This window comes from Hypanus sabinus, chromosome 4 (genome assembly GCF_030144855.1).
Source record: "Hypanus sabinus isolate sHypSab1 chromosome 4, sHypSab1.hap1, whole genome shotgun sequence".
NCBI lineage: Eukaryota > Metazoa > Chordata > Chondrichthyes > Myliobatiformes > Dasyatidae > Hypanus > Hypanus sabinus.
The window spans coordinates 165,024,483-165,049,555 of NC_082709.1; the positions used below are offsets into that span (position 1 = coordinate 165,024,483).

General features: G+C 39.9%; 1 protein-coding gene across 7 annotated transcripts in view; it reads left to right on the forward strand.

Annotated features, from left to right (window-relative positions):
* Positions 1–24,237, forward strand: part of eva1c (eva-1 homolog C (C. elegans)) — a 114,621-nt gene extending 90,384 nt beyond the window's left edge. For 6 of the 7 annotated variants that reach the window (XM_059968679.1, XM_059968677.1, XM_059968680.1 and 3 more), the window contains 4 exons: positions 15,570–15,713; positions 18,777–18,851; positions 19,913–20,005; positions 21,511–24,237. In XM_059968679.1, the coding sequence (XP_059824662.1) occupies positions 15,570–15,713; positions 18,777–18,851; positions 19,913–20,005; positions 21,511–21,944 (746 nt within the window). In that variant the 3' untranslated portion in view covers positions 21,945–24,237. The remainder of the gene's footprint in view (positions 1–15,569; positions 15,714–18,776; positions 18,852–19,912; positions 20,006–21,510) is intronic. The other variant, XM_059968682.1, reaches the window with a different exon arrangement.
* Positions 24,238–25,073: the final 836 nt, after the last annotated feature.

Genomic DNA, 25,073 nt, shown 5'->3' on the forward strand with positions numbered 1-25,073 from the left:
GTCATTTTGTAATGAATTTATTCAGTAAAGCTGAGATCAATATTCCAGCTATTCCCATTGTATCATAGACAGTGGTTGCTCCATGCTTACTTATAACTGGCAGCAATTTATATTCTAGCTCTTAGTTTGGTATCAGGAGCTGGCTACCAGCAGAACAGTACTACTTGTATCATGTCTGCTTCCGGCCTCAATTCTTCTCTCAGATGAAAGCTTTGTTGCCCATGATAAACACGTGTATGATTCTGCCGCCGGCCATGCAAATATATTTTGAAAATCTTGATGGAAGGATCTAAGGATTTAAATCAAAATTATTCTAAGACCATTCTCAAATAACTTCACAGAGTTATGGACTTGTATCGCACAGAAAGAAGACTTTTGGCTCAACTCATCCATGCCAATCAGGATATCCCACTTGCCTGCATTTCACCCATATCCCTACAAACCTTTCTTGTCAATGTACCTGTCAAAGTGTCTTGTGATTGTGCCCATCAGTACAGATTATTCTGGCATCTTGTTACATATACCCACACCCACTGAGCTGCCTCAATGACTATCACTCAGCTGCACTCACATCTGATGTGATGAAATGCTTTGAGAGGTTGGTCACTGCCAGAATCACCTCTTGCCTAAGCAAGGATCTGGACCCACTGCAATTTGCCTATTGCCACAGCAGGTCTACAGCAGATGCAATTTCACTGGCTCTCCAGTCACCCATGGATCAGCTGGATTACAACAATACATACCTCGGACTGCTGTACGTCCCTCTGCAAATGGATCCTTGACTTCCTCACAGGGAGAGCATATTCAGTGTGGATCGGAACTAGCTCATTCTCCTTGCTGCTAATTAATACTGGTGCTCCTCGGGAATGTGTGCTTAGCCCACTGCTCTATTCTCTCCATACCAGGGGTTCCCAACCTTTTTTATGCCATGGTGTATTGCCATTAACCAAGAGGTCCATGGACCCTAGGTTGAGACCCCTGCTCTACACCCATGGCTGTGTGGCTAGGGGCACACTCTAAAAGTTTGCCAATGACACAAGTATTGTTGGCAGAATTTCAGATGGTGACAAGGAGCAAGACAGATCAGCTTATTGACAGGTGTCACAACAACAACCCTGTACTCAGCAGGAGTAAAACCAAGAAACTGATTGTGGACCAGGAAGAAGAAGTCGAGGGAATGCATTCCAGTCCTCATTGAGGGGTCAGCTGGGGGAAGAGAGAGCAGTTTCAAGTTCCTGGGTGTCAGCATCTCTAAAGATCTATCCTGGGTCTAACATACTGATGCATTTACAAAGAAGGCACAACAATTAGGAACAAGAGAAAATCTGCAGTTGCTGGAAATCCAAGCAACACACACAAAATCCACACAAAATGCTGGTGGAACACTTCGTCAGGTCTCAGCCCAAAATGTTGACAGCTCTTCTCCCTATAGATGCTGCCTGGCCTGCTGTGTTCCACCAACATTTTGTGTGTGTTGTTTGAATTTCCAGCATCTGCAGATTTCCTCATGTTAACACACACAAAATGCTGGAGGAACTAAGCAGGCCAGGCAGCATCTCTGGAAAAGAGTACAGTCGGCTTGGTATGTCACCAAAAACTCTCTCAAATTTCTACAGGTGTGCTGTGGAGAGCATTCTAACTGGTTGCATCACTGCCGAGTATGGAGGGGACAATGCACAGGTTCAAACAAAGTTGCAGAAGGTTCTAAATCCTGAGCACCAGCCTCCGCAACATCAAGGACATCTTCAAAAGTTGATGCTTCAAGAAGGTGGCATCCATCATTAAGGGGCCCTAAGGCCCATGAATTTCCCTCTTCTCCTTGCTACCATCAGAGAGGAGGTACAGGAGCCTAAAGATGCACACTCAATATTTCAGGAACAGCTTCTTCCCCTCCACCTCCACCTTCAGATTTCGGAATGGGCAATGAACCCATGATCACTACCTCACTATTCTTTTTGTTCTCATTTTGATTAATTTTTTTATTATGTATTTCTTATTGTAATTTATAGCTCTTAAACATTATTCTGTATTGCTGTCACAAAACAACAAATTTCACAACATATTCCAGTGATATATTAAATCTGATTCTGACTCTGAACACCTTCTCACCTTCAATCTATGCCCTCTAGTTTTACACTCACCCTAGTCTCAGAAAGAGTCTGAGATAATTCACCTTATCTATGCCCTTCTTACCTCTATAAGGTCATCCATCAACCTTCTAGGCTCAAGGAAAAAAGTCCTAGCTTATCCAGACTCTTCTTCTAGCTCAAGCCCACCAGTAACTGGTAACATTCTCATTAATCCATTCTGCACCTTTTCCAACTTAGTGACAGCCTTCCTCTACGTAGGCAATTAGAACTGCACACAATACGCCAAGTGTGGTCTCACCAGAGACATGTAATTTGTGAGTTCAATAAGGTAAACACAACAAGAAGACCTGCAGCATCTGCTGGCTCTGCAGAAACAAAATCATAAAACCATTTATTTATGCTTTTAAGGCCAGCTATCAACAATCTTTTTGTGGACCCAAGCTCAGATTGCTGCAGACCCAGGTTGGTTCAGCAGAGCAGGCACTGATGGCATGCAGGCTTCTGGGAGAAATTGGACATGAAAGATAAGGGCCTAAAATTGTAATATCAATGTTCTTTTTTCGTTAAATTGTCAAGATCTACAAAAGATAAAGTAACCTGACTCAATGTCTTGTTTTGATATGGGCTGCATAAATGACGGCCATAGTTACCTGTGCAGTGTTTCCATGTGGGCCCTTTCATGGATTGATGGATTCACATCCTAGTCCCTTCATTGGTGAGTGACTAAGAGAAAGGCCTTTCAATAAAGGGTGTTCTGAGCTGTAACTTTACAGCCTGCAGGAAGAGGTTTGCAACTATGTGGATTAGCTTTACCTTGGATAGAACAGACTTTCATTCCCAGCAACTCGGCTTATCCTCTGATCTAGATATAAAAAATAACACACAGCGATCAGAGACCCTGTGTCACCAAATCCGCAGGGCAAAGGAATTTGCAGCCGAATCCCGGAACCAAGGTGCTCCTATACTAAGAAGGGACGTATTATTCAAAAGTTAGATCCTTTGTTCTGTTCTTGCATGGTATTTTGATAATAAGGATCAAATAAAGTAACAAATTTTGCCCATGGGGGGGGGGAGAGGGGATCATTGCTTGCATGCGGGAGGGAGGAGAGCTGGGGGGGGGAGCTTACAACATTTAACTGCTTTTCATTCTTTAGGGGCATTTCTCAGTTGCCGTGGATGGTTGCAAAGAAAAAACATTTCAGGATGTATATTGTATACATTTCTCTGACATTAAATATATCTTTGAACCTTTGAAATGATCTAGCAGCAAGGAATACATGATCAATTACGTTTTCCAAGAAAATTCTCAATGGTGACATAATTTAGCAATGATAGAATATTACCAAATGAGGTCTAATCATTCCAACACACTCTAATTGCCATGGAAACTATATGCAATTGGCATCTTGACCATAAAAGGATTTAGGCCAAAACATCAAGTAACAAGAATATGATAGAGTAAAGATTAATTTTCATCATTTCTTCGGTACACAGCCAACAATCAGCACCATCAAAAACAGCTAATAAAATCCACAGGGATGAACTTTGGGTTCTATTCTGTATTTGAGTAATTTGAGGAAAGCCACATGATGGAAAGACACGTACCTGAAGCACATTTGGCTCATCAAGCAAGAAAATGCTGTAACAGTAGCAGACATGAGGATGGCAGTGTGTAAATGAGTGCACATTTGATTGCCACGCTGCCTTTTAATTACAATGATTTCATCACTGCCGGCGTTGACCACCCCATTTTGTACAGAATGATTCGGATGGAAGTCAATATCCTGAAAGGCCGCAGCCGTTTAGCAAGCTGGCACAGCTTAATGCTAGCCTGCATCTTTGAAAGAAAGGTTTATTTTTGTGCACTGCAAGTCCTGGCAGTTGCTCGAAGAGTGAACCTGACACTCTCTGGTTCACCACTCACTATCATTCACCCACTCCATCAGCAAGGATACATCCATAGACTTGCGCACACACACTTGGAACTGCTGTAAGCCTTAAACTAGGAACTTGTAGCTTACACACTGCTAGCTATTCAGCCATTTCAGAGAACAATTGTACAGTACTCACTCCCACGTTTCCCATACAGGAATAGTGGCACACAGCCAGAGGCAGGAACTAGATTTTATTTGGTAATGCTTCTGTAAAGCACCATTGCGTGTGTGGTATTTTTTTCTGCCATGAATGCTCGACATCAAGGCTGTTGATTTGCAGAGCAGAATGGATTTTCCAGCATTGTCACAGCTGTCTAGTAAGCAAGCATTCAACAGGTTACCAGGATCACTGAAGCATGGTCTGGCAGAATTGGCAGTCACTCCATGCAGCCGTAAACTGCTGACCTCTCTTTGGAAGTCAGCATTCTTCTTTCACCAGTGCCCATGCTTCAGACTGTCACCTGCTGTAGCCATTATACTATTGACACTTGTGTTAAGGTGGTGCAGTCCACAGCCAGATCTTCTCAGCCTAGACCACTTGAACGTGTCATGTGCAGTCTCCGGCACTGAAAGTCAATAACCTTTCACCAGCAATGCTACATCTATAAGGGTGACAATGTGTCGACGTTCCAGGGCAGGGCAACTTTCACTACAAGCACATATGGTCATAAGCTCATCGCAGTGTTGCAACCAGCAGAGCTCTGCCTCACAGAACCAGCAATGTGCTTTCAATTTTGACCTCCAATACTGACTGGAGTTTGCTTGTTTTCCCAGTGAATACATGAGCTTTGCCTGGATGCTCTGCCTCCCTCACACACCATAGAGAGGTGCTGGCAGATTAACTGCCGCTGTAAGTTCAAGTTTATTCTCTTTCAACCATACACATGTATACCGCCAAATGAAACATCGGTCCTCTGGGACTAAGGTGCAAAACACAGTACATATAGTCACACACACCACATATAGTTACAACCCACCACATACAGTCACACAAAATTAGCACAAGTCCCTGAGTGGAATGGCCTGAAAATTGACAGATTGACATAAAGTGTGAGCTGCATGTCTATGTAAGACAGGATAATGTTACTGACATTATTATAATAAAACAAGCAGTCGTATAAATATGTGAAATAGCCGCATGCAGTACTGCATTATCTGTGCAAAATGAGAGTGTGTCCATGAGTTGGGGAGTGAGGGGGCAGGTCATTCAGGCAGGGACAGTAGATTTGTCCCTAGTGAATCAGGCAAGTTAAGGGATAGGTAGTAGATGCATTTATGGGAATGTGAAGAGAAAGGTTTGCAATAAAATTTGGTGGGAAATGGGACTGGGATTGCTCCCTTGAGTTGATATGTACTTGATGACTGAATTGGTCTTTGTTTATATTGTCAGCAAATGTGGAAACTTTTTCACCAGCGTGTTTACCTACAACATATTCGAGCTCTCAGGACACTGATAATGTCTGTGAGCACCAGTGAAACTGTGTATAAATTAAATAATACAGAAAATACTGAGAATGCTTATCTGGTCAGGCAACATCCAAGGAGAGAGTGGACCTTTCAGAACTGGGATTAAACAGAGAATGGAAAAATGGTGGTGAGAACAGAGGCAACACACATAGTGCTGGAGGAACTCAGCGGGCCAGGCAGCAGCTGTGGCAAAGAGTAAACTCTCAAAGTTTTGGGCCGAGACCCTTCATCAAGACTGTAAAGAAAGATGAGAAGGCAGAGTAAAAAGGTAAGGGGAGTGGAGGAAGAAGTATGTGAGTTCCTCCAGCATTTTCTGTGTGTTGCTTTGGATTTTCAAAATCTGCAGATTTTCTTGTGTTGGTGAGAACAGAAGGCAGCGTTTGTTGTAGAATAGACGGCAGGGGAATCTGACAGACGTGATGCTGGAACCTGCCGGAAAAGCTTAGTGAATAACAAGAGGAATGGCCACAGGAGGTGTAAATAAGAGTAAAAAAACTCTCTTATAGAAGCCATCAGTATTGAATTGGGTCCCTAGAATCTACCGAACTACTTTCTCAAAAAAGAATGGTATCTGACTCAGATGACTTTTATTGAAGTTGGCATGCAGGATTGCAACATCAGTGATGGAATAATATTGTGCTCATGAACACAAGTGCTTGAGTTTACTTTCCCGCATATGGACTGCTGACAGAAAGGATAATGGCTATTTGTTAGTCATCAGTCTCCAATATATTGAATAAAAAATGTAGAATATTCCACATTAGATCATTTTCTTAGAATTTGTATCATTAAGGTGTGCCCTGTTAAGACATTTTCCTCACCCTATCAACTCAAAACATTTTGCTCTGTAGCTATTGGATGTGTCCTGATAAAGGGGCAGATGTGATTTTGATGAACAATGATGCCAGCAGTGCTCTTTCTTCAGGAGTAAAAATGAAACAGAATAATAAAGAAGGAAATGGGAATATCAAGTCAAATCAAATACACAAAAGAAATAAAGGGACATAGAAAGATAGGGAAAGGAGGGAGAATACTATGAGCTGTAAGAAAATTAAGCTTTAAGTTTTAAAATCCCTAATGTCACTAAGCACTTGTGGGAATGATATTTCCAAATTTAACTTGTTCCTTTTCCAGATCAGAGAAGTTGTATGGCATTGCAGAAACATCACTGAGACAAAGGTTAAATTGTATCATGATATTAATGGACTTCCAAGTAATTAAGAGAGATCTTTCTTACTTTAGGTGAGGATATATCTGTCAGTGTCCATTATCCAGCCATTGCCAACCACTTAAGTAAGCATATTGCAATTATGTATTAAAATAATGAAAGTAGTTGCCAAATGTATTTTCATCATTTTGAATTATTGCAACCCAGGACACATTTAACATCCCAAATTGCTCCAGAAGACATTAATTTAAATTGGTTCAAAACCTCATTCAATTGATTGCTCTGTTATTAAATGCAAGTAAGTTACCAATAACTCAAAATGGACATTTAAATATCTGAGACTTGCTGAATCTAGCTTCGCTTCTTATACCAGGATGAGGCTGCAGAGCCCACAAAATTCATACAGTCAACCTTGGCATAACATCAGCGGAGTAAAGAATGCATATTCATAGCTGGTCTACATTCCACCACAGTCACAGGCATACACAAGGTGGAAACGGGCAAGTGGAGGTGCTCTGTAATACCCCTCAATAACCACCTTCAAAATTGTGCAAAATGAGGTAAGGAGGGCAAAGACACATTTCAGGAAAATTCAACAAGCAGTATTTCATGCAGATGACCTCTGGTTGATTACACTCTTACCCAGAAACGGTCAAAGCTCTGCCAGAGCTAGCTCAGGATTTTCCAGCATTTGAATTGACTTTTCGTTAAGTATGTTGCCATTCCAAACTGAGCCCTGAACTAACTGAAAGAGTCATCAAGGGATTACTTGAGTTTAAAATAGTTAACAATCTTTTGTTTAAAGGAAGGCTCTTTGTCACTTGAGTTTATGTTGAGTCTTTCAATTCAAAAATACAAAGAAAATATGAGAAAAAAAACAACTGTCGCTGAGATGTTGAAAAGATCATGCTGTTTCTTTATACAAGGAAGGAAGCTGAAGCTATATCCTGCTGTCTTTACTCTCCATATACAATTGATGTCACATCCACCAACCCCCCCTCCCAACCCTCCCCTCACACACAGCTACCATTTTTCTCTGGATAGCCAGTAGCTCAATACATTTGGAATTCTGTGCCGTTAAGCATGTAACTGATGTATTTTTAAATGAGAGAAAAGCATGTTTTGTTTACCCAAAATGTTACTGGCATTGTTTCAAACCCCAAGAAGAGTGTTTTTTCAAAATAACTTGAAAATAGACACATTAGACACAAGAGATTCTGCAGATGCTGAAAACCTTAACATCACGTACAAAATGCTGGAGGACTCATCAAGTCAGGCAGCATCTATGGATGGGAACAAACAGTTAACATTTCAGGTTGAGACCCCTCATGAGGACATTAGAAAATGTTTTATTTTAAATATGTTTCAAAGAATGTGCATTTGCCAATATATTAAAAGTGACATTCGTGCACAGATTTAAAGGAATTTAGATCAGGTAAATCACTTGGTTTAAACTCCAGATAAAGAAAAAGATAAAGTTTGTCATCTAAACTTGCCGAAAGTAATTTTTTGATATCAGATTCTGAAAAATACTGAGTTAGAACTACAGTCATGTAAAGAATTCGATTGACCTTGTTCCCATTGAGTTCCTTGTAAATTGTGTAATATTCTGGCAAGCATTAAATCAACAGCAGTGATAAAGTGGACTCTTGAGGTCATTAAAATACTTCAAGGAAGTACTTTAGCAAGAAGCCATATTGTTCAATGAAGTAAAACAATACAAGCAGAACAAAAAAAGTCAATTTTAGAAAAAACACATTTTTAAAAAGATGTGAAAGAGAAAACAGGTCACTAACTTGTTAGCCTAACGCAAGTAGAAGGAAAGCCACTGGAATTTGGAAAGAAGGATGCAATAATGGAAAATCGGGGAAAGAATAATAGAATTGTACAGGGCAGCATGGATTTATGAAAAGGAAATCATATTTGAGTAATCTATTAGTACTGTTTGAGAATATGATTGAACAACAGTTAAGAATAAGTCATTGAATATATTTAAATTTTTAGAAAGCTCTTGATAAGATAAGGCAATGTGAAAGTATAAGGGAATTGAGAATCAGTTAACACAAATAAAACAAACGGGGAATTTTTTTTCTCACACGTTGGCAGGATGTGACTAATGGATTACCACAGGGATCAATGCTTGAGTCCATTCACAATCTGTATCAGTGATGTGACCAAGAGGACTAAATGAGCATTTCATAGTTTGCTCATGATTATATAATAAAACAAAACAAAGTGGGATTATGAGCATGAAGGAGAATGATAAACAGCTAGCCCGCTATGGTAGTGTAGCAGTTAGCGAGGCACTTTACTGCTCAAGGTGATGGAGTTTGGAGTTCAATTCCAGCATCCTCTGTAAGCAAGCTTGAAAGTTCCTTTGAGTGGGGGTTAAATCATTGAGATGCTGGGCTGGGCTGAAAGGGCCTGTTCTGCACTCTGTCTCTAAATAAAAATATAAGCTGGATCACAACATGGTAGATGGGGATATTGGAAGGTATCTACCTTGGTGCACAAAACAGTAAAGTTGCAACTATTTTTTAATTAAGAAGGCAAGTGGTATGTTGGCCTTCACTTTGACAGGAATTTAATAAAGGGGTAGAGATGTCATATTGCAATAATATGTGGCCTTGGTGGGACTGCGCCTAAAGAATTGTGTAAAGATTTGATCTTCTTATGTAAAAAGCTGTATATTTGAAATAGAGGAATACAGCAAAGATTCACTAGACTGGCTGCAGGTATGGTGGACTGCTGTGAATGAAGAGATTGAGAAGATTAGGCCTATGTGCTGTAGAGTTCCAGAGAATGAAAGGTGATCTAACTGAAACTTACAAAGTTCTTAGAATTGAACAATAGGATGTAGGAAGGATGTTTGCAGTAGCTGAGGACCTTAAAATCAGGCATCAGAATCTGAGAAGAAGGGATAAGTGATGAAGGACTGAAATGAGGGGTAATACCTTCTTGAGTGGTAGTGAACCTTTGGAATTCTCTGCCCTAGATGACCATGAAAGCTCATTTATTGAGTTTATTCAAAACAGAGGTTGATATATTCCTGATTATTAATGAAATCAAAGGAAGTGGCACGGAGATAGAAGACAAACCATGATTTTGATGAATGGTGCTACTCATATTACTTATGCTTCTTGTATAACAGAGCACCAAACATGTAATTAATCTTATTCCACCTCTACATAGTAGAAGATTAGTTAAATCTTCCATCAAACTGAAATTCCTTGAGGTCATGTTGGATTAATGTGGAATGTTTCAACCCGAATGGCTGATGGGGAAGAGAAGTAGCATCACGGGTTTGTGTTTTCTTTCTACATCAGACCTTTGATTTAGTGCTGATATTGGTTGCCAATATCTCTATTAGAGATTGAGAATGTTTACTCCCTTCTATCTCTAATATTCTCCCCCTTCTCTGATGCATATCAATTTGTTATTAAATACTGAATTTTTGTGCTGTCTCTTTTGTACACTAAGCATCAGGGAAATTGTGCAATTGGATTCATACCGCAATGCCAAATTTTTTGAAGAGAATGGCTGCTTAAAACAATATGTTAGCTCAGACTGGTCAACATTATTATAGTGACACCCCTATATTGTGGAGGTAAAAGGTTAATGAATAAGTATGAATAATGGTACCTTTCAAGGTATCACAAGGTAGGCTTATTCAGAAAGTCAGAAGGCATGGGGTCCAGAGAAGCTTGGCCAGGTGGATTCAGAATTGGCTTGCCTGCAGAAAGCAGAGGGTCGTAGTGGAGGGAGTACATTCAGATTGGAGGGTTGTGACTAGTGGTGCCCCACAAGGATCTGTTCTGGGACTTCTACTTTTTGTGATTTTTATTAACTACCTGGATGTGGGGGTAGAAGGGTGGCTTGGCAAGTTTGCAGATGACTCAAAAGTTGGTGGTGTTGTGGATAGTGTTGAGGATTGTCAAAAATTGAAGAGAGAATGCAGGATGCAGAAGTGGGCTGAGAAGTGGCAGATGGAGTTCAACCCGGAGAAGTGTGAGGTGGTACACTTTGGAAGGACAAACTCCAAAGCAGAGTACAAAGTAAATGGCAGGATACTTGGGAGTGTGGAGGAGCAGAGGGATCTGGGGGTACATGTCCACAGATCCCTGAAAGTTGCCTGACAGGTAGGTAGGGTAGTTAAGAAAGGTTATGGAGTGTTAGCTTTCATAAGTCAAAGGATAGAGTTTAAGAGTCACGGGGTAATGAAGTAGCTCTATAAAGCTCTGGTTTGGCCACACTTGGAGTACTGTGTCCAGTTCTGGTCGCATCACTACAGGAAGGATGTGGAAGCACTGGAGATTTACCAGGATACTGCCTGGTTTAGAGAGTATGCATTATGATGAGAGATTAAGGGAGCTAGGGCTTTACTCTCTGGAGAGAAGGAGGATGAGAGGAGACATGATAGAGGTGTACAAGATATTAAGAGGAATAGACAGAGTGGACAGCCAGCGCCACTTTCCGAGGACACCAGTGCTCAGTACAAGAGGGCATGGCTTTAAGGTAAGGAGTGGAAAGTTCAAGGGGGATATTAGAGGAAGGTTTTTTATTCAGAGAGCGGTTGGTGTGTGGAATGCACTGCCTGAGTCAGTGGTGGACGCAGATATACTAGTGAAATTTAAGAGACATGGTAGAGGCAGGTTCGGGATTGTTATTTAAAGTAAAATTGGATAGGTATATGGACAGGAAAGGAATGGAGGGTTATGGGCTGAGTGCGGGCCAGTGGGACTAGGTGAGTGTAAGCGTCAGCACGGACTAGAAGGGCCGAGGTGGCCTGTTTCCGTGCTGTAATTGCTGTATGGTTAAAGCGGTACCTGGACTATATTCATCAATGGATCAGAATGACTATGCCACAGGCATCACCAGTTTCTTCAAGAGCTGTGAGAATGAGCGTGTGCCCAGGAAAACATACCAAGTCTTCCCAAACCAGAAGTCCCTTATGAACCAGGAGATTGTAGCTTGCTGAGGGTTAGACCTGTGGCTTCAGGACTGGCAATGCAGGGAACTAAAAGATGTCCCGGTATGACCTCCAGAAAGCCAACATAAGAATGAAGAGGCAATTTTAGAGGAAGCTGGAGACACGCATGGACACTGTATAGCTGCGGCAGGGTTTGCATACCATCACCTCCTACAAAGTGAGAACAAATACCATAAACACCAATAAATATCACTCCCTGATGTGTTTAATTCTTATGCATGCTTTGAGAGGGAGAAGAATTCCATGTGTGTGTAAGTGTGCACAACACCTGATGACCCCATGCCAGTTCCGAAACAGCATCAGTCCTAGGGGCTGACTTCAGAACATCCTTCATGAGGTGGCATCAGGCTCTGCTGAAGCGCTAAAATTGTGCGCTGACCATCTGGCCGAAGTTTTCACGGACATCCTCAGCTGCTGAGTTCTGCAGTCTGAGGATCCCACGTGCCTCAAGGTGGCATCCGTTATACCAGAGCCCAAGAAAAGCAAAGGGTGGCCTGTCTCAACAACTACCATCCAGTAATGCTTACACCCACTGTAATGAAATGTTGGTTATATTTTCAAATAAACCCCTGCCTCAGTAAGGACTTGAATCTGTTTCACTTCAGCTTTACACAATAGACCTGCAGCAGGCATTATCTTAGTGGCTTTCCACTCTGCTCTGAACCACTCGGATAACCAGAACACACACGTTAGGCTGTAATTCACTGCTGCCCATCTTGTGAGGAAAGGCTGAGTGACCTAGGGCTTTTATCTTTAGACCGAAGGAGATTGAGGGGTGAATTGATAGAAGTGTATAAGAAGATAAGGGGCATAGATAGAGTGGTCATCTGGCAGCTTTTTCCCAGTGGCTGGTATGAGAGGGCATAGTTTTAAGTTGATTGAAAGGAAGTATAGAGAGATGTCAGAGGTAGGTAACTTACACAGAGAGTGGTGGGTGCTTGGAGGGCACTGACAGTGTTGGTGGTAGAGGCAGTTGTATTAGGGAGGTTTTAGAGAGCCTCCGATCGGCGTGGATGAAAGAAAAATGGAGAGCTATTGTATGTGAGGGAATGTGTTAGATTGATCTTGGGGTAGGCTAAAATATCATCAGCTGAACAGCCTGCACAATGCTGTAATGTTTTATGTTCTAAGTAACCAGCAAAGACAAGCAGGAACCTTACTAAGGATTCCATGATGGTTCCAAAGACGTACGTGAAACTGGCAGATTCTCCTGAATCCTTCAAGGATAAAAATGTTTCCTTTCTGCTTTATGTTTGCTCAGAATGGCAACTGAGGTGTGGGTTTAATGACACCAAGAGGGGAATTCAGGGTCATTACAACCGCTCTGCATTTTTTTATACATAATGTTGCTAAGGCATTACAACCAGTGTCAAAGTGATTACTTGTTAACCTTGGGTTTGATTCAGGGCCAAAACTGATAGATTTTTTATTCACGAATTCCTGAGGAAACGACAGCTTTTAATTAACAAAGTGATGGAAAATCTGATATGGCCTGAGGGGAAGGAAAAGATCTTTAATTTGTTAGTTTCTGTTTCCAGACCACAGATTTCAGAATCATCTAATCTGGAATATAGATCCAGTACAGCAGCAGGAGGTGTGAGCCTAGCATGATTGTGGAGATGCCAAGAGAGATACGAGGGGCACTCTCACTCTCTCTCTCTGTCCCTCTCTCTCTCTCTCCCACTCTCTCTCTCTCTCTCTCTCCCTCTCTCTCTCTCTCTCCCTCTCTCTCTCTCTCCCCTCTCTCGCTCTCTTACTCTCTCTCCCCCTCTCTCGCTGTCTCTCTCCCTCTCTCTCTCACTCTCTCTCTCCTCTCTCTCTCTTTCTCTCTCTCACACTCTCTCCTCTCTCTCTCCCCTCTCCCCCTCCCTCACTCTCTTACTCTCTCCTCCTCTCTCCCTCTCTCTCGTACTCTCACTCTCTATCTCTGTCCCTCTCTCTCTCTCCCTCTCTCCCTCTCTCTCTCTCTCCCCCCTTCTCTCTCGCTCTCTTACTCTCTCTCTCCACCTCTCTCACTGACTCTCTCTCACTCTCTCTCTCCTCTCTCTCTCTTTCTCTCTCTCCCCCTCTCTCTCGCTCTCTTACTCTCTCTCCTCCTCTCTCTCACTCTCTCTCCCTCTCGCACTCTCTCGCTCTTTCACTTGTTCTCATTTTCTAATTATATTACAAACAAAATGGCATTTGGATTGGATGCAGATCTGATTTTATGTTATACAAATACCTAAAGCCTTATTTTCTTGTTAATTCAGACTGTTTTTTTTCCAAACACATCTTTTATTTTTAAGAACTTAAAACATAAAGTATTATCTGTAAATTCTTGAAGATTTTGAATTCTGTTGTAGATTCTATTGCACATGGTAAGGATTGTGAATGTATGTTTATCAAAGCTGTACTGGTATGCAAACGATAACACATTACTTCAGTGTTGCCAAAAGATTCACAAGGCAGACGGCATTTTTTTAAGATCATCAATAAATTCTAAAACTATTTTGTTTCATGTTGATTTCAGTTATTTAACAGCTGATAATAAGCTAAAGCATTGCGAGACTGAATTATTTTTTAAATTGCAAATGCTGGAAATACAAAATAAAAGCAGAAAATGCTATAAATACTCAGCAGGTCAGGCAGCGTCTATGGAAAAAGAAGCAGTTAATGATTAAGTTCTAGGGTTTTTCACCAGTTCTGATGAAGAACTCTGGACCGCAACATAAGCTGATTCTCTTTCCATGTATGCTGTCTAGTCTTGTGAGTATTTTCTTGTGAGGCCATGCTTGAAATGGTCACATACAACATGCTGAAGTGAAAATATCGAACACTACTTTGGTGATGTTGGAGCAGATGTCGATTTGAAACAAAAGCTACTCAAGTTCGATAAGGTCTGCAATATAACTTAAGCAGAGCATCAGTATTGTAAACTGTACTGAGGAGCTGGTACAGACTTAAGGAGTTATCTGAGGGTCACATCACAGACATTAGGATGGAACAAAAAAATTAGAGTGCAAGTGGATTTGCAACATTCTGCTAATAGATAGGTTTTCAATCTTAGCTGGAGAACGGCTCATGTTTGAGAAGAAGTGAGGAAAGGATTTAAACTTTGTATGTTGTGAGTTTTGAGAGAGAAGCAAGGAATCACACAATCAGGCTTATTGTTGTTCTAATCCATGACAATGGTTTGTTGGACCACTGTCAGAAGTTCTAACAAAGCTAGTAATTAAGATCAAATTATTTATAAGTGAATTAATCTCTGGCTTTACAGATTGTTTGGCATTCTCCATGTAAAAGGGTGAAAAAATGTGTAATTTTAATGATGAATACACAAAATACTCTAACCAACATATTTTTATAAAAAGGCATCCTACTTGATAGCACATTGTTGCTTCTAGGTACCATCTTAATAGTGGGCATATGAGGTGGCTTGTCCAAGATCTTGAAATGGCCTATACACTTTACTAATTTAGCTATGTATCAGTTGTGATTAGGAAAGAAGAAAACTTAGGACGTTACAATAAACATTTCAAAAGGCACTGAAAAGGTGAAAATATTTTCCAAGTACTCAAAGGAAGTAATATAACAAGTATCGTCCAAAATGTGGCCTGTTTGGATTTGCATTCATTGTTGGTCCCCTTCCATTAATTCATTCACTCACAAAAATACCCTTTTGGTTGCATTGGCAAGACCAGAATCATTGCTGTCTCTATATAAGACCATAAGATATAGGAGTGGAAGTAGGCCATTCAGTCCGTCGAGTCTGCTCTGCCATTCAATCACGAGCTGATCCAATTCTTCCAGTCATCCTCACTCCTCTGCCTTCTCCCTGTACCCTCATATATGTGACTCTGAGCCCATTTGAAGATACATTAAGAGTTTACTTACATTGTTCGTGCATTTGTTAATTTATTTATTGTTTTCCTCTATTACAGAGTGTTTGTCACATACTGCCTTGGAAGTTGTAGCAACAAGCTGTCATGGTAAACAAAACTGTAAAATTGTTGTCAGCAGCCACAATTTTGGAGACCCTTGTTTACCTGGAATGCAGAAGTATCTCAGTGTCATCTATATATGTGGTAAGAATAAATCATTTCAGCATTAACGTGTTTATTTTGAGGGAGAAGTGGTTGCGACTTCGCAATAGATATTTTTTATTTCCTTCTGTGAGATTAGTGTAGATAGGCATGGCAGTTTGCATTGAGCCAGTAGACTAAAGTGCCTCTGTCTCTGCCAATTCAAAGTATATTATATCTTCATATTTCACTCTGAATTGTAGCTCAAATCTCTGTGCTGCAATTTCCCACACCAACAACTTCCTATTCTTACTGATAGCTTTGATGTTGAGTTTGCCTATGTCATAACTGATAGGGTTTAGTACTTTTGATACAGGATCCCATGGGATATTGAATCGTTGAAGAATTCAGTGGGCCTCAATGTGCTGGGAAATGCCAACAACACATAAAATTGCATGTCTTTCTCAAGTTTGGGAAATGCAGGCAGATTCGCTGGCTGAGCTTCACCAATGATTCGTAACTGTGTTACGTGCTGAACCTGTCGTGGCAGAGTGTGTACTTGCTGCAATTTGCCACCAGCTGCACCAGGGAGCCTGTGGCAGGTTTAATCCGACTAATCCGACACAGCCCCAGACGGAGAGGAACAGTTGCCAGGGAGAAGGGTAGGATAGTTAATACACAGTATTTCATTTAAAGTTAATTCTACTTCCATGTTTTTATTTATTTAAAAGTACTTTTAAGTTAACTTGACCTTCACTTTTGTAAACTTTTAATCATTTTATTTTTAATTGTTTCATTTATTTTTAATAGTTTTCAAATAATTTGACTGTTTCTGATGTCAGGAAAATTTAGCAGCATTTAAAATAATAAGTTGATTGGTTTGCCAGTGGTGAAAGTTCTGTCAGGTGTTATGTGATGACATTATGTTACATAGCGTGCTTGGCCTCATCTGTGAGGTGTGGATGGCAATCACCAGCAAGTCAGCATTAGTGCTTCCACAAAAGATTGTGTGTAGGTTAGCAGTGAACATAAATAACTTGCCACTGACATTGGCAATGAGCTCCACACTCTAGGATTACTAATAATGACCAGGAAGCCAGAAGAGGACCATGAATGGGTAACCTATCCTTCTCAATGGCAGAGTCCAGCACTTAAGTGTAGCAAAAGGGACTGAAATGCTTGCAGTCGTTCCTCAGCCGGATACATTGAATGAATGATCTTTCAAACCATAAGACATGGGAACAGAATTAGGCTATCTGGCCCATTAAGTCTGCTCCACCATTTTCATGCATGAAATATTTTCTAATGTATGAATTCCCAAACCAAAGAGAAAATTAGGCATTTAGGAACAATAACACCTGCAAGTTCTCCCAAAGTCACTTTGCTAATCAGATTTGCAAATATATTGTTATTTTTGGTGGATACCCCTTGTCAAATCATAGTACTGGTGTGCCTTCAAGGGCTGCACATTTTTGGAAGATAGCTCACCATCCTCTTTTTAGGGACAATTAGGCTTGGGCATGAAATGCTGACCTTGCTAGCAACGTTCATAATCCACATGGGAATAAACTAATTCAACTCAATCAGGCAGTTCGTGAAAATCTAAATTCTTCCTTGTTTTATTATCCTTCGTTGGAGGGCTTACTATATCACGCTGAAGAAATATAGTTCTGTTAAACTGTTCAATAACTGCATGCTTGTGAATGAGGAGTTTTATTTAGAACACGTCAACCAACTATGAAGGCTGTAATGTGATCTCATGGATATAGATCTGCAAGTCAGCCTTCAGAACTGTGATTGATTATGATGACAAATTATTACTTTAAAAGATGAAACAGAATGATCTAAACATTTGTAGATTGGTGAAATTGAAATAAATGAAGTAAGGCTCCTGTACCAGTTTCTGGTGATTGTAGTTAATTTATATAACAATACCAGTGATTACCTGTAGCTCTGCTATCCCTCACATCACTGAATTACATGTTCAGATTTACATGTCATAATGTTATTTATTTGAAAAATTCCTGTAGATGTATTCAGTATTTTTTAAACCACCAGTATTTAGGCATGTATAGTGTTAGCAATATTTTCAAATGAACAGCACTTTATCTCTTCTTTAAAAATGGTGCGATCAAATTAAACTCTAATAGCGAATCATTTTGTTTTGACAATATCATTATGAAGACACACACCTCCAGCATCATTATTTTCTTTCAAGTAAAAAAGTTCATCCCTTTTGAATGTCTTCTAGAAAGTGAAAACATTTGATCTTTTCATGTTGCAGTTATGATTTTATATACTTAAAGAAAAAATCTCAAAGGACCATGAGATCAGTTTCCATAGAGTCTCATACTTTTATCCACCCATGAGTCTAGAGGAGGCATATAAAAGGACAGATTAAAAAATATAGGGAGATTGAGGGAGTCTGTATGATGGGAAAAAGCTTCAGAGATTGGGAAGAGTGACATTCATACAGTATTGCTATGTTTCATGGAAATTTAAGGGATACAAAACTGGTCAGGTACACTGTAAATTTTAAACTTTTAGAGATTAGAAAGGCTTGGATGGAAGTTTTGTCATTGAATGGCCATCCTGCACTCAGCACACACTGGAATGGCACTTCTCTCAATCTATGAAAGTTTGAGTGCAGGATGGTCAAGCAATGACAAAACTTGCATCCAAGCCTTTCCCATCTCTAAAGTTTTAAAATTTCCACTGATCTCGCCAGTTTTGTAAGCCATAAACTTCCATGGAATGTTCATAGAATCTCCAATGGATAATTTGCTACTTATTTTTGCTCTTATGACATTTTAATAGGTTTGAATATAGTCTGTGAAAGTGGTGTTTAGAAATGTAATAAATTTACTTGTTCAAGTTTCAGTGATTCAGCTGGGGAACTTCAATGTTTTTCCTGTGTAAGTTGCAAGTTGTTCATTGATTTATATAAAAAAGTTACTGATATACAACAATGTAAAGATTACCAACAGCTTTTAAAGTCAATAATATGGCAAAATAAGAAAACCTTTTGTAAGGATCTTGTATGGTTTATATGCTCCATTAAGAGATACATGAATAGAGCTGCTATTTTTTTTATTTTAATTGGTTTACTTCATAAATCTTTTTCAGTTTCCAAAGTGTTGCTACAGGAAGCTGATCCAGGTTTGTCAGCTCTTCGTCCTTCATGGGTTTATAATAAAAATGGTAGGTTTATAATCAATTCTTTCTCATCTAAGGTTTGAGTCTCTGATAACATTGTATCTTGGGATTGGTATTGGCATTCTTTACAGAGTCATTTCAACATGACTGTTCAGTAATTGAATGTAATCAGCTACCAGAAATGGTGGTGGAAGCAGACACAATTGTGGCATTTAAGAGTTTTTTAGATAAACACAGGAATATGTAACAGATTGAGGGGTACAGTTCAGGTGCAGGCAGAAGGGAATTAGTTTAATTTGGCATCATGTTCAGTACAGACAAAGTAGGCTGACTGGCCAGTTCCTGTGCTGTACTGTTTGATGTACACTATAGAAACATATCCTGCTTGAGCCCTGTGCCAGCATAAAAGTGTAAAACTGGAAAGTAGAGCTGTGGTTTCTCTATAAGTAAGGACTTGTCATATTGCAGAAGTCTGCATGCTGTCCTGTTGAATCTGTAAATCCATAGGCCTTTGACATTTTTAGTCCCAACATCTACACACAGTTGATAATAGTAGGTGTGATCTGAACCCTTGGCCGTTCCTGCATTGAAATTTGTTGTCTTATACTAGATGTAACATGAAGCATTGAAACTGCTCAGCATATCTTTAAATAGAATGGCAAGGGAATGAAATCCAAATATAACTTTAAGCAGTTCCTTTTACATGATCCAACAACCAGGCTGACCTCTGACTGACAGGCATTCTCTGAGCAGGAAAAGTTAGAATTTGAATGCTGCATCCCAAAGCCAGAAAAGGCATGAATTTCCTTGTACAAATTGTGGCAGAAATGTTTGGATTTGGGTTCATGCAGTGACTTTGTCCTAGCAGCTTCATTAAAGATCCTTAAGATATTTTTCAGATAGTTTTTCCAACATAAAGCCAAAATTTAAAAAAAAGGCAAATTGGTGATTTAGCTTAGTGCCATTTATGGAACCTTTCTTTGCTCAGTATTTGTTGAAATACTGGTCACACTTTATAGTTATTTCATGACAAGTAAATCACTTTGAGATACAAGCACTTCCTTTGCCAATTACAATTAATTTTCTTTACCTTTTTACATATGTAGCCAATAGGTCCTTGGGCCCTCAAGAATCCAGATATTCAATGAAAGAAGGAAAAATTGTGATCAGCACCCTCATTATATTTGCTTATATTAGAAGTAAGTGATCATTACTTTAGTATACTCCAATCAATTTAGAGCTAATTCTGTACTTCACAGTGATCTTGTGCAAGTGATCCTGAAGAAATACTTGAACTAAACAAAGTTACAGAAGAAACTGAACACCTCCAATATTTTCAGTTATATAAAACAAAATATGCAGAGTTTGTGTGCTAAATTATGTATGCTAGCATTAAAAAAAACTTTAAAATCTTGTATGGTGGTAATTTGAATGCTTAACTAAAAAAAAAATTAAATTATATATTTTACCAGATCTGTCTGACTAAAATACTATAATTCAGGTGGATAAAAATATTGAAAGGCTTCATTATTTATCATTTTTTCACTTAAATACTTCAAATATAAAAGCATGAATGGAGTGAGGTACAATATTCAGTGAGTAAGAAATGATATTTATGAGGGGTGATTGATATGTTTGTGGCCTAAGGTAGAAGGAGTCAATTTTAGAAATCCTAGCACATTTATTTTTCCTACATTTACACACTTAGTCCAGCGGTCATGGAGCATACGGATCCCTTCTTTGTAGAAGTCGGTGTCTTGCACCTCCAGAAGTGGCCCAAAGCATGGGGTGATTGATAAGTTCATGGCCTAAGGTAGGAGGAGATGAGGAAAAACTTAAAACTTTCTGCATTTGCACTCACAGAGTTGAACTGTACATCCATGTAACGAGAGCTGTATAACTCATCTCCTTCTACCTTAGGCCACAAACTTATCAATCATCCCTGCTGTGGACCACTTCTACAAAGAAGAGATCCGTATGCTCCACGACCGCTGGACTAAGTGTGTAACTGTAGGAGGGGACTATGCTGAAAAATAAATGTGCTAGGTTTTCTAAAATTGACTCCTTCTACCTTAGGCCATGAACTTATCAATCACCCCTCGTATAGGAAGAGCTACAAAATTACTCTTCCCATAAACACAGACAGTACAGCATAGGAACAGGCATTTGGCTTGTGATGTCTTTGCCAATACGATGCCAAATTAAACTAAACCCATCTGCTGCACACAATCTATACCCATCCATTCTCTCTATGTCCATGTGTCTCTCTAAATGCCTCTTAAACACCTCTATCACATCTGCTTCCAACACTCCCCTGGCAATACTTTTCAGGCATCTACCATTGTCTATGAAAGTATATCATATTTTAAAGAGAAAAAAATTCCTGCACTTTATCCAGCCTATAAACTATGATTTGAAAATGCAAGTTTTACTGAAGGGTATACATTTGGTTTCAGATGAATTGTCAAAATAATGATACAAAGCTTACTGAAAAATAGCTCTATGTAATGCAGATTTAACATGCAAGGAGCTAAACAAGTTCAAAGGATTAAAGATGTGCCGTGTGATACGAAGTGGTTCAATTTGCTAGTCGATATAAAGTGCTCTGCTGCTTACTCTGCGTAAGCAAGATCATATACTTATATCCTCTCTCTTCTGTTTACGAATTGTGTCAAATTATAGCACAATTTTTGTGTTGTTGCAGGTAATCCAGAAATGGTTGGTTTGCTGTTTGTATCCAGTGTATGCATTGGGTTAATCTTCACACTGTGTGCAATTGTGATTCAAGTATCCTGCAGAGTAGACTTTCAAAAAGCCTACCACAGGGAGGTGGACTTACCCGAAACATACCACAGGAAAATGGACTGTTGTCAGGACAGTTGTGACATTGAAGGCAACAACCACGGTGATGAAGATGTAAGTACCAACGATGATAGTGATGATGATGAAGATGAAGAGAGCTCCTCAGACTTTACTTTTGAAGGATTAACAAAATTTTATGGGACTCCACGATCCAACAGTGCAGAAGCAGCTGAAATAGCTGAGAGGATAGAACGTCGAGACAGGATCATACAAGAAATCTGGATGAATGGAGGTTCAGAAATGCCTGTCATAAGAAACCTTAATCAGTATTACTGATAACTAAGGAAATCAAAGACATCAGTGTGAATGTATTGGCAATTTGACACAATGGACAGATGTTGACATAGTCTTTATCATATTGACAAAGTTATTTTAATTTTATTTCTATTCCCTCATTAGCTACAAGTTCCTTCTATGAAGGAAATTGATGTAAAACGCATTGTGATATTTTTAACAAGGTGAAGCATTGTGGCCAGACCTCAGCTTCAGAGACACCACTGTGAATTCAGCAAGATTATGGTAAATTTAAAATTTGCAGAACACTGTACACTGGATCAGACTAGACATTCTTCATAATAATTTTGAAACAGAGATGTATTCTATTATTGACCATATTAGATTCTTTAGGCTTATAGTTATACATTTCACTCAGAGTCTGAATAAAGAGAACATAAGGTTAAAGGAAAAGAGAATGGTTTCAATGTATCTCCTGCTAAAAATATTGTTTGCTCATAAAACTTATCACTCAACAGTTTGAATATATCTAATTGCATATACAGGCAGCAGGCTAAGTATTTATTTATTTATTGGTATACAGCATGGAATATGGTCTTCTGGCCCTTTGAGCTGCCCCACCCAGCAACCTCTCCCCCAACTTAACCCTAGTCTAATCACGGGACAATTTACAATGACCAACTTACCTACCGACTGATATGTTTTTGGACTGTGGGAGGAAACTAGAGCACCCAGAGGAAACCCACATGGTCATAGGGAGAACATACAAATTTTTTAACAGATAGCATCAGAAGTTGAACCCAGGTTGCTGGCACTGTAAATCGTAGGGTTAACCACTATGCTACCATGCCCATCCATCTTCTAGCGTACCCCTGTTGTGTGGAAGTACAACCTTTTACCAGCTGATGTGATGGCAAGACGGCACCAGCATACATTGCCCACTCTCTGCAGGCTGCACAGATGCCTGCACAGAATCTCAGGGCTGTATGTAGTGACATGTATGGACTCTGATATTCCATTTTACTTTGAACTTTGATGATAGCAGCCGCTGATATTTAAATACCAGTATTTGCATCATTACAGTTTTACACAGTAATGATGCTAGGGCTGATTCTAAAATAGATTGAATATGGTGGAAGAAATGAACAATTGTTTGAAGGATTGAGAGTTGAGGATTATAAGTTATAGGAGCAGAATTAGGCCATTTGGCCCATCGAGTTTTCTCCATGATTCTGTTGTGGCTGATTTATTACCACTCTCTTATTATGCCTTCTCCCCATAACCTTTGACACCTGACTAATCAAGAACCTATCAACCTCCACTTTAAATATACTCAATAACTTGGCTCTACAGCCACCGGTGGCAATGATTTCTGCAGATTTACTGCCCTCAGGCCAAAGAAGTTCCTCGCCGTCTCTGTTTTAAATGGACATTCCTCCATTCCAGAGGTTCCAAACCTTTTCCATGCCATGGACCCTACCATGAACTGAGGAGTCCATGGACCCATGTAGGGAACCCCTGTTCTACTCTGAGGCTATGCCTTCTGGTCCTAGACTCACCAATATGGGAAACATTCTCTCCACATTCACTCTATCTAGGCCTTAAGTCAATAGGATTTAATGCTATCTCACCTTCATTCTTCTAAACTCCAGCAAGTACAGGCCCAGAGCTATCAAACACTCCTCAGATGTTAACCCTTTCATTCCCAGAATTATACGAGAATCTCCTCTGGACCCTCTCCAATGCCAGCACATCTTTTCATAGATAAGGGGCCCAAAACTACTCGCAATTCACTAAGTGCGATCTGATCAATGCCTTTGTGGTGAACTACATATACCTGTCTGGACACGACCCCCCCCCTGCTGACTGCTCCTCCCACAGACCCCTGTATAAAGGCGATTGGAGGCACTGCTCCTCCCTCAGTCTCCAGGATGTTGTGTGGTGGTCTCTTGCTGCTGACAGTGCTTTCTTCCAGCTAATAAAAGCCTATCTCGCCTCACGTCTCCGAGAGTAATTGATGGAGCATCAGCCTTATAAAGACTTAGCATCACATCCTTGTTCTTATATTCTAGTCCTCTCAAAATAAGTGCTAGCATTGCATTTGCCATCTTTACCACTGACTCAATCTGCCAATTAACCTTTAGGGAAGACTCCCAAATCCCTTTCCACCTCTGAGTTTTGAATTTTTTTCCTGTTTAAAAAGTAGTCTATGCTTTTATTTTTTCTACCAAAGTGCATTACCATACATTTCCCTACACTATATTCTGTCTGCCACTTCTTTACCCATTCTCCCAATCTGTTTAATTCCGTCTGCAGACTCCCAGCTTCCACAATACTACCTATCTTTGTATAGTCTGCAAAGTTGGCCACATCATCCAAACCGTTGGTATATTTTGTGAAAAGAAGCAGTCCCAATACTGACACCTGAGAAACACCACTAGTCACTAGCAGACAACCAGAATTGGCCTCTTTTATTCCAATTCTTTGCTTTCTGCCGGTCAGGCAGTCTTCTATCTTTCCTGTAATACTACAGGCTCTTTTCCTGTTAAGTAGCCTCATGTGTGACACCTTGTCAAAGGCATTCTGAAAATCCAAGTAAACAACATCCACTGACTCTCTTTTGTTTATTCCTCAAAGATTTCTATCAGTTTTGTCAGGCAAGAATTCCTCTAATGAAAACCATACGGACTTTGGCTTAATTTGTCATGTGCCTCCAAGTATCCCAAAACCTCATCCTTAGTAATGGTCTTCAACATCTTCCTAACCACTGATGTCAGGCCTACTGGTCTATAATTTCCTTTCTCCTGTCTCTCTCCTTTCTTAAAGAGTGAAGTGACAATTGCAATTTTCCAGTCCTCTGGAACCGTTCCAGAATCTAATGACCATTGCTAATGCCTCCACAATCTCTTCAGCTGCCTCTTTCAGAACCCCGATGTGTGGACCATCTGGTCTAGGTGACTTATTTACCTTCAGATTTTTTAGCTTCCAAAGCACTTTCTCTTTAGCTATAGCAACTGTACGCACTTCTGCCCCCTGATATTCTTGAATTTCTGGCATACTGCTAGTGTCTTCCACAGTGAAGACTGCCACAAAATACCTATCAAGTTCATCTGTTATTTCTTTGTCCCCCATTACCACCAGTCCAGCATCATTTTCCAGCAATCCAATATC